This window comes from Symphodus melops (genome assembly GCF_947650265.1).
Source record: "Symphodus melops genome assembly, chromosome: 21".
Lineage (NCBI taxonomy): Eukaryota > Metazoa > Chordata > Actinopteri > Labriformes > Labridae > Symphodus > Symphodus melops.
In genome coordinates this window covers 20,829,303-20,840,264 of record NC_136711.1, presented here as the reverse complement: position 1 = coordinate 20,840,264, position 10,962 = coordinate 20,829,303, and the positions used below count along the sequence as shown (strand labels likewise).

The window sequence follows — 10,962 nt, the reverse complement described above, 5'->3', positions numbered from 1 at the left end:
AGACCTCTGCTTCACCTGAGACCTCTGCTTCACCTCAACACCTGAGACCTCTGCTTCACCTGAGACCTCTGCTTCACCTCAACACCTGAGACCTCTGCTTCACCTTAACACCTGAGACCTCTGCTTCACCTGAGACCTCTGCTTCACCTGAGACCTCTGCTTCACCTGAGACCTCTGCTTCACCTGAGACCTCTGCTTCACCTGAGACCTCTGCTTCACCTCACACTGAGACCTCTGCTTCACCTGAGACCTCTGCTTCACCTGAGACCTCTGCTTCACCTGAACACCTGAGACCTCTGCTTCACCTCAACACCTGAGACCTCTGCTTCACCTGAGACCTCTGCTTCACCTGAGACCTCTGCTTCACCTGAGACCTCTGCTTCACCTGAACACCTGATACCTCTGCTTCACCTCAACACCTGAGACCTCTGCTTCACCTGAGACCTCTGCTTCACCTGAGACCTCTGCTTCACCTGAGACCTCTGCTTCACCTGAGACCTCTGCTTCACCTGAACACCTGATACCTCTGCTTCACCTCAACACTGAGACTCTGCTTCACCTGAGACCTCTGCTTCACCTGAGACCCCTGCTTCACCTGAGACCTCTGCTTCACTCACACCTGAGACCTCTGCTTCACCTGAGACCCTCTGCTTCACCTGAGACCTCTGCTTCACCTCAACACCTGAGACCTCTGCTTCACCTGAGACCTCTGCTTCACCTGAGACCTCTGCTTCACCGAGACCTCTGCTTCACCTGAGACCCTGCTTCACCTGAGACCTCTGCTTCACCCGAGACCTCTGCTTCACCTGAGACCCCTGCTTCACCTGAGACCTCTGCTTCACCTGAGACCTCTGCTTCACCTCAACACCTGAGACCTCTGCTTCACCTGAGACCTCTGCTTCACCTCAACACCTGAGACCTCTGCTTCACCTGAGACCCCTGCTTCACCTGAGACCTCTGCTTCACCTGAGACCTCTGCTTCACCTGAGACCTCTGCTTCACCTGAGACCTCTGCTTCACCTCAACACCTGAGACCTCTGCTTCACCTGAGACCCCTGCTTCACCTGAGACCTCTGCTTCACCTCAACACCTGAGACCTCTGCTTCACCTGAGACCTCTGCTTCACCTCAACACCTGAGACCTCTGCTTCACCTCAACACCTGAGACCTCTGCTTCACCTTAACACCTGAGACCTCTGCTTCACCTGAGACCTCTGCTTCACCTGAGACCTCTGCTTCACCTGAACACCTGAGACCTCTGCTTCACCTGAGACCTCTGCTTCACCTGAGACCTCTGCTTCACCTTAACACCTGAGACCTCTGCTTCACCCGAGACCTCTGCTTCACCTGAGACCTCTGCTTCACCTGAGACCTCTGCTTCACCTGAACACCTGAGACCTCTGCTTCACCTGAGACCTCTGCTTCACCTCAACACCTGAGACCTCTGCTTCACCTGAGACCTCTGCTTCACCTGAACACCTGAGACCTCTGCTTCACCTCAACACCTGAGACCTCTGCTTCACCTGAGACCTCTGCTTCACCTGAGACCTCTGCTTCACATGAGACCTCTGCTTCACCTGAGACCTCTGCTTCACCTGAGACCTCTGCTTCACCTGAGACCTCTGCTTCACATGAGACCTCTGCTTCACCTGAGACCTCTGCTTCACCTGAGACCTCTGCTTAGATGTAGGGTTTAGTCTGACATGTATATTGAATGAAGTCCTGTAAAGATAAATGCATGAAGATACCGTGTGTCTGGAATAATATCAGGACGCAGCTCAGCAGCAGGTTGCCAAAGTGCGAGGAGAACACAAACCTGGTTTCTTCTCAGCGTCCTCAGGGACTTCAGGTAAGTCGTGTGCAGGAACATCAGGCAGCTCCACGTCGCCCTGTGGTGTCAGAACAGCTTATTAATAACTTCATTAAGTTTATGATTTAAACTATGGTGACGCCGCCGCCATCAGACAGACAGCAGAGCTCACATGGATTACATCTCAAACACACCTGAGTGATGGCCTCCAACTCGGCCAGAACAGCATCCTTCATCTTCTGGAGACAACGAGCCGGCCAGCATATCGTCGATTTGCTGCACAGACAACAAGCTCTCGGTTAGCACGTCATCATTGTCCGTTTATATGTCACGTTTAGTAAACACTCTGAGAGTCCACCTACTCTTTGGTACTCGATGGCATCTTGAGTTTCATCCATGATACGCTCGACCTCTTCGATAGACATCACCTGACATCGAACAAACAACAAGAGGACATTGTTACAAGGACAAAAGGTGTAACGGGCTCTAAACACAGACTGAGGTCAAACAGTGTCAGGGGTCTAACACAGACTGAGGTCAAACAGTGTCGGGGTCTAACACAGACTGAGGTCAAACAGTGTCAGGGGTCTAACAGACTGAATGAGGTCAAACAGTGTCAGGGGTCTAACACAGAGTGAGGTCAAACAGTGTCAGGGGTCTAACACAGACTGAATTGAGGTCAAACAGTGTCAGGGGTCTAACACACACTGAGGTCAAACAGTGTCAGGGGTCTAACACAGACTGAGGTCAAACAGTGTCAGGGGTCTAACACAGAGTGAGGTCAAACAGTGTCAGGGGTCTAACACAGAGTGAGGTCAAACAGTGTCAGGGGTCTAACACAGAGTGAGGTCAAACAGTGTCAGGGGTCTAACACAGAGTGAGGTCAAACAGTGTCAGGGGTCTAACACAGACTGAATGAGGTCAAACAGTGTCAGGGGTCTAACACACACTGAGGTCAAACAGTGTCAGGGGTCTAACACAGACTGAGGTCAAACAGTGTCAGGGGTCTAACACACACTGAGGTCAAACAGTGTCAGGGGTCTAACACAGACTGAGGTCAAACAGTGTCAGGGGTCTAACACACACTGAGGTCAAACAGTGTCAGGGGTCTAACACAGACTGAGGTCAAACAGTGTCAGGGGTCTAACACAGACTGAATGAGGGGTCTGTACCTCGTGCATTTTCTTCAAACAGTCGTTTCCAACTTTCAAGCCGTTGATGACTTTCTGTTCAATCTGCGTAAACTCCAGATCCTGAACCTGAGAGAAACAGAAACAGGAGAGAAGCTGTGAGTTTCATTTGATCATCTGAGGTATCAGGGTTAGGGTCAGCAGCCGTTCAGTGGGACCCTGTAGGTCACTCACCAAGCGCTCCAGGTTCCCGATCTGGTTCTCCGTCTTGTCCAGGAGCTGCTCCTGGTAACGCTTCTTTTTGAGCAAAAGGAGGGCTTTCCTGTCAGAGTCCAACAGACGCTCAGATTACAATAAATCAACAACATGGAAACAAGCTTTTAATGAAGATTAAAGGAAGGACCAAAAAAGATCAGCTTCCACTGTGGAGACTCACTCTTTCTTTCCGTCTCTCAGCAGCTGTTTGGCGAGCAGTCGCTCCTTCTCCAGCTGCAGGTTGATTCTTTTCTGGTACTGTCTCAGTTTATCTCTTTGCTGTTTCAGTTGCTGCAAAGACAGACGAGGTATAAACCACAGATAAGAGCAGTTATCAGGGGCCTGGACTACGAAGTGAGGTCCACATATCCAGGGCCTCTCTGGGTGATCTGGCTTCACTAACCCTGACATCAGAGATCGTGACTATCAGTCCTACGATGCTGGTTATCAACCTGATTGGTCAACCCAGAGTTACCAAGAGCACATAAAGGGGGCGGAGTTATCTTCATATAACCTATCACAATCGTCACTGAGTTTGCCGTCAGCAGATCATCATATCTATATCATATATATTCACAAAAACTACAACCTATATTAACAATATAAATAAGTTTAAGACAAACAGGCTCAAAGACTAAAGTTACACAGCTGCAGTAACAAATGCAGGAAGGACAAAATGGCTTATTAGTGTTAATGTGCAAACTACGGCTTCTTCTATTTTCTTCCCTTGGTTAGTTCATTTAGACCTGAGCACAATAACATGTCCACCACATGCAGAGCTGGCTAAACACTGAAGCTACAGTGTCTCTACATGCAGAGCTGGCTAAACACTGAAGCTACAGTGTCCAAGACATGCAGAGCTGGCTAAACACTGAAGCTACAGTGTCCACCACATGTAGAGCTGGCTAAACACTGAAGCTACAGTGTCCACCACATGCTGAGCTGGCTAAATACTGAAGCTACAGTGTCCACCACATGTAGAGCTGGCTAAATACTGAAGCTACAGTGTCCACCACATGCTGAGCTGGCTAAACACTGAAGCTACAGTGTCTCTACATGCAGAGCTGGCTAAACACTGAAGCTACAGTGTCCACCACATGCTGAGCTGGCTAAACACTGAAGCTACAGTGTCCACCACATGCTGAGCTGGCTAAATACTGAAGCTACAGTGTCCACCACATGTAGAGCTGGCTAAATACTGAAGCTACAGTGTCCACCACATGCTGAGCTGGCTAAACACTGAAGCTACAGTGTCTCTACATGCAGAGCTGGCTAAACACTGAAGCTACAGTGTCCACCACATGCTGAGCTGGCTAAACACTGAAGCTACAGTGTCCACCACATGCTGAGCTGGCTAAATACTGAAGCTACAGTGTCTCTACATGCTGAGCTGGCTAAACACTGAAGCTACAGTGTCCACCACATGCTGACCTGTGTGAGAGGAGGGGGGGAGACAGCTCTCTGTGATGATTAGAGTTTAGACTGCAGTACTCATTTTAAACACTAGGGCGAAGCTACAGACTGCTCCTTTAAGAGAAAGCCAAATGTGTTATATATATGTCTACAACATAAGATTTATAGATATACATCTACAACGTGATCTATAGTTATATATCTACCCGTGATCTATAGACATACATCTATATCTACAACGCGTGATAAATGACATGTTCACCTTTCAGCCACATTATCACCTGTCAAACTGTTTAACTGACGTCATCAAACACGTCATTTTGAACGTCTTAATCTGATAAATTACAAATGTATCGAACACTAACTCATTAGCATGCTACATGCTAACAGACTCACGAGCACCGCCCTGTCTTCTTCCGTCACGCGACTCTTCTTCTTCCCGAACAGGTTTCCCATCCTGACTCCGCATCACCACGTTCCTTCAGCACCGGGAGGAACCGGGAACTTAATCCGGTTTAAACTTATTTCACTTAATCACAGAAGAGAGAGCAGCGCCTCCATTACTGTGACGTCACCTTTACGGTCCACACCCACAGCAGGAAGGACGGAGTCCGGCCAGGGACAAACATGAAACTGCGAGATATATGGAGTCCCTGTTCACCATGGCAGATCTTTCATATTAAAGTCTGCTGACGTGAAACACAACAGATCTAAAGACACGAGCGCCCTCCTGTGGTCACATGACGAATCTGCATCCCTCCCCCAAACACACATACCCAACCTGCCCTAAGAGACCCCCCCAAACACACACATACCCAACCTGCCCTAAGAGACCCCCCCCCCCAAAACACACATACCCAACCTGCCCTAAGAGACCCCCCCCAAACACACACATACCCAACCTGCCCTAAGAGACCCCCCCCCCCAAAACACACATACCCAACCTGCCCTAAGAGACCCCCCCAAACACACACATACCCAACCTGCCCTAAGAGACCCCCCCAAACACACACATACCCAACCTGCCCTAAGAGACCCCCCCCCCCAAAACACACATACCCAACCTGCCCTAAGAGACCCCCCCCAAACACACACATACCCAACCTGCCCTAAGAGACCCCCCCCCCAAACACACACATACCCAACCTGCCCTAAGAGACCCCCCCCAAACACACACATACCCAACCTGCCCTAAGAGACCCCCCCCAAACACACACATACCCAACCTGCCCTAAGAGACCCCCCCCCCAAAACACACATACCCAACCTGCCCTAAGAGACCCCCCCCAAACACACACATACCCAACCTGCCCTAAGAGACCCCCCCCAAACACACATACCCAACCTGCCCTAAGAGACCCCCCCCCCCCAAAACACACATACCCAACCTGCCCTAAGAGACCCCCCCCAAACACACACATACCCAACCTGCCCTAAGAGACCCCCCCCAAACACACACATACCCAACCTGCCCTAAGAGACCCCCCCCAAACACACACATACCCAACCTGCCCTAAGAGACCCCCCCCAAACACACACATACCCAACCTGCCCTAAGAGACCCCCCCCAAACACACACATACCCAACCTGCCCTAAGAGACCCCCCCCAAACACACATACCCAACCTGCCCTAAGAGACCCCCCCCAAACACACATACCCAACCTGCCCTAAGAGACCCCCCCAAGGGGCCTACCCCCAGCTTGGCATGCAGCCTCTCTCTGCAGGTGGGGGGGGGGGGGGGGGGGTCTTCAGTAAATAACAGTTGAGTTATTGAAACATTTATTGGTGTAAAGTTTGATCCTCCGTCAGACATGCAGAGAAGGAAAACACAGGTGAGACTTCAGAGTTCAACGTTTGCATAAAGACAGGTTTTAAAATGTCCCAGGAAGAGTGCAGGTGTATGAGCAGCAACATAAAGACACCTTCTGTCCTTAAAGGACATAAAGACACCTTCTGTCCTTAAAGGACATAAAGACACCTTCTGTCCTTAAAGGACATAAAGACATCTTGAGTCCTTAAAGAACATAAAGACACCTGTCCTTAAAGAACATAAAGACACCTTCTGTCCTTAAAGAACATAAAGACACCTTCTGTCCTTAAAGGACATAAAGACACCTTGAGTCCTTAAAGGACATAAAGACACCTTGAGTCCTTAAAGAACATAAAGACACCTTCTGTCCTTAAAGAACATAAAGACACCTTGAGTCCTTAAAGGACATAAAGACACCTTCTGTCCTTAAAGAACATAAAGACACCTTGAGTCCTTAAAGAACATAAAGACACCTTCTGTCCTTAAAGAACATAAAGACACCTTGAGTCCTTAAAGGACATAAAGACACCTTGAGTCCTTAAAGAACATAAAGACACCTTCTGTCCTTAAAGAACATAAAGACACCTTCTGTCCTTAAAGAACATAAAGACACCTTCTGTCCTTAAAGGACATAAAGACACCTTGAGTCCTTAAAGAACATAAAGACACCTTGAGTCCTTAAAGAACATAAAGACACCTTCTGTCCTTAAAGAACATAAAGACACCTTGAGTCCTTAAAGAACATAAAGACACCTTGAGTCCTTAAAGAACATAAAGACACCTTGAGTCCTTAAAGGACATAAAGACACCTTGAGTCCTTAAAGAACATAAAGACACCTTGAGTCCTTAAAGAACATAAAGACACCTTGAGTCCTTAAAGAACATAAAGACACCTTCTGTCCTTAAAGAACATAAAGACACCTTCTGTCCTTAAAGAACATAAAGACACCTTGAGTCCTTAAAGAACATAAAGACACCTTCTGTCCTTAAAGAACATAAAGACACCTTGAGTCCTTAAAGGACATAAAGACACCTTGAGTCCTTAAAGAACATAAAGACACCTTCTGTCCTTAAAGAACATAAAGACACCTTCTGTCCTTAAAGGACATAAAGACACCTTGAGTCCTTAAAGAACATAAAGACACCTTGAGTCCTTAAAGAACATAAAGACACCTTGAGTCCTTAAAGAACATAAAGACACCTTGAGTCCTTAAAGGACATAAAGACACCTTCTGTCCTTAAAGGACATAAAGACACCTTGAGTCCTTAAAGAACATAAAGACACCTTGAGTCCTTAAAGAACATAAAGACACCTTCTGTCCTTAAAGGACATAAAGACACCTTGAGTCCTTAAAGAACATAAAGACACCTTGAGTCCTTAAAGAACATAAAGACACCTTCTGTCCTTAAAGAACATAAAGACACCTTGAGTCCTTAAAGGACATAAAGACACCTTGAGTCCTTAAAGAACATAAAGACACCTTCTGTCCTTAAAGGACATAAAGACACCTTGAGTCCTTAAAGAACATAAAGACACCTTGAGTCCTTAAAGAACATAAAGACACCTTGAGTCCTTAAAGGACATAAAGACACCTTCTGTCCTTAAAGGACATAAAGACACCTTGAGTCCTTAAAGGACATAAAGACACCTTGAGTCCTTAAAGGACATAAAGACACCTTGAGTCCTTAAAGAACATAAAGACACCTTGAGTCCTTAAAGGACATAAAGACACCTTGAGTCCTTAAAGGACATAAAGACACCTTGAGTCCTTAAAGAACATAAAGACACCTTGAGTCCTTAAAGAACATAAAGACACCTTGAGTCCTTAAAGGACATAAAGACACCTTCTGTCCTTAAAGGACATAAAGACACCTTGAGTCCTTAAAGAACATAAAGACACCTTGAGTCCTTAAAGGACATAAAGACACCTTCTGTCCTTAAAGGACATAAAGACACCTTGAGTCCTTAAAGGACATAAAGACACCTTGAGTCCTTAAAGGACATAAAGACACCTTGAGTCCTTAAAGGACATAAAGACACCTTGAGTCCTTAAAGGACATAAAGACACCTTGAAGTGACCTCCCTTTGGACTCAAACGTTCATGTGTGGAGATGTTGTGAACAGAACTTCTCACACGTTGCACTCGGGAGGAAAACAACAAAAGAAAGTGTTCAGTCTTGAATCCTCGGCACACGTTAACGAACACGCCAGTGAATCCTCGGCACACGTTAACGAACACGCCAGTGAATCCTCGGCACACGTTAACGAACACGCCAGTGAATCCTCGGCACACGTTAACGAACACGCCAGTGTTTCAGGGAACGAGGCTACACGTGTGCAAACCAACATTCAAAAAGCTCAACGGACCTGAAGAGAAAGCGCTTATAAAACTTGTCTTCTCACCTGAATCTTCACAAGAAATTACAATTTATTGGTTTGTTGACGAGTTCTTCACCAACAACGTGTACAAATATGAGACAATGCAGATGAAGTCCCAGCGACACACATGATGTACAACACGGTTAAACACGGTTAAACACGGTTAAACACAGTTAAACACAGTTAAACACAGTTAAACACAGTTAAACACAGTTAAACACAGTTAAACACAGCGGGATTCAAAGTGGCACCAAAGTGAAAAGACGCCAGGAGAGCGTCACCTCTGCAAAACACACCCTCCTCTCATCGTCCCCTGATCCTGGCTGAGAGAAGAGCGAGGAGCTTTCAATAAGCCCCGCCTACTTCTGAACATGTCTGAGGGTTCATCTCTGAGGTTATCAGCCCTGGCTTTTATCTGACAAGGGCAGTGTGCTACATGTACTGGTGTGCATATTCTACCATCTATGAGCTCCAGTTCAAACCTAAACCTGCACAGACGAAGGCCAAAGGAAGTCATCAGCATACTGAAACACTCTGTCCTGTTTCAGCCTGCTGAAACACTCTGTCCTGTTTCAACCTGCTGAAACACTCTGTCCTGTTTCAACCTGCTGAAACACTCTGTCCTGTTTCAACATACTGAAACACTCTGTCCTGTTTCAACATGCTGAAACACTCTGTCCTGTTTCAACATACTGAAACACTCTGTCCTGTTTCAACATGCTGAAACACTCTGTCCTGTTTCAGCCTGCTGAAACACTCTGTCCTGTTTCAACATGCTGAAACACTCTGTCCTGTTTCAGCCTGCTGAAACACTCTGTCCTGTTTCAACATGCTGAAACACTCTGTCCTGTTTCAACATGCTGAAACACTCTGTCCTGTTTCAGCCTGCTGAAACACTCTGTCCTGTTTCAACATGCTGAAACACTCTGTCCTGTTTCAACATACTGAAACACTCTGTCCTGTTTCAACATACTGAAACACTCTGTCCTGTTTCAGCCTGCTGAAACACTCTGTCCTGTTTCAACCTGCTGAAACACTCTGTCCTGTTTCAACATGCTGAAACACTCTGTCCTGTTTCAACATGCTGAAACACTCTGTCCTGTTTCAACAGGCTGAAACACTCTGTCCTGTTTCAACCTGCTGAAACACTCTGTCCTGTTTCAACATACTGAAACACTCTGTCCTGTTTCAGCAGGCTGAAACACTCTGTCCTGTTTCAACCTGCTGAAACACTCTGTCCTGTTTCAGCAGGCTGAAACACTCTGTCCTGTTTCAGCAGGCTGAAACACTCTGTCCTGTTTCAACCTGCTGAAACACTCTGTCCTGTTTCAACCTGCTGAAACACTCTGTCCTGTTTCAGCCTGCTGAAACACTCTGTCCTGTTTCAGCCTGCTGAAACACTCTGTCCTGTTTCAACATGCTGAAACACTCTGTCCTGTTTCAGCAGGCTGAAACACTCTGTCCTGTTTCAGTGTATTGAAACACTCTGTCCTGTTTCAGTGTATTGAAACACTCTGTCCTGTTTCAGCAGGCTGAAACACTCTGTCCTGTTTCAACCTGCTGAAACACTCTGTCCTGTTTCAACATGCTGAAACACTCTGTCCTGTTTCAGCAGGCTGAAACACTCTGTCCTGTTTCAGTGTATTGAAACACTCTGTCCTGCTTCAGTGTATTGAAACACTCTGTCCTGTTTCAGCAGGCTGAAACACTCTGTCCTGTTTCAGCAGGCTGAAACACTCTGTCCTGTTTCAGTGTATTGAAACACTCTGTCCTGTTTCAGCAGGCTGAAACAGGACAGAGTGTTTCAGCAGGCTGAAACACTCTGTCCTGTTTCAGTGTATTGAAACACTCTGTCCTGTTTCAGCCTGCTGAAACAGGACAGAGTGTTTCAGCAGGCTGAAACACTCTGTCCTGTTTCAGTGTATTGAAACACTCTGTCCTGTTTCAGCAGGCTGAAACACTCTGTCCTGCTTCAGTGTATTGAAACACTCTGTCCTGTTTCAGTGTATTGAAACACTCTGTCCTGCTTCAGTGTATTGAAACACTCTGTCCTGCTTCAGTGTATTGAAACACTCTGTCCTGCTTCAGTGTATTGAAACACTCTGTCCTGTTTCAGTGTATTGAAACACTCTGTCCTGTTTCAGTGTATTGAAACACTCTGTC

At 46.8% G+C, this 10,962-nt stretch overlaps 1 protein-coding gene and 1 long non-coding RNA gene across 2 annotated transcripts; one reads left to right on the top strand and one right to left on the bottom strand.

Moving 5' to 3' along the window:
- Positions 1-1,777: 1,777 nt before the first annotated feature.
- Positions 1,778-5,288, bottom strand: LOC306842262 (charged multivesicular body protein 6-like; the record flags this gene model as incomplete). The annotated part of the gene is given in 8 exon segments (XM_079372389.1): positions 1,778-1,888; positions 2,004-2,039; positions 2,041-2,085; positions 2,172-2,237; positions 2,982-3,068; positions 3,174-3,261; positions 3,376-3,485; positions 5,004-5,288. Coding segments are annotated over 8 exon segments (603 nt in total). The 5' UTR covers positions 5,064-5,288.
- Positions 5,289-8,512: 3,224 nt separating this feature from the next.
- LOC306817110 lies at positions 8,513-9,079 on the top strand. The gene is made up of 2 exons (XR_013777977.1): positions 8,513-8,647; positions 8,731-9,079. It is a non-coding gene; the product is annotated as an uncharacterized lncRNA (long non-coding RNA).
- The last annotated feature ends 1,883 nt before the right edge of the window (positions 9,080-10,962 follow it).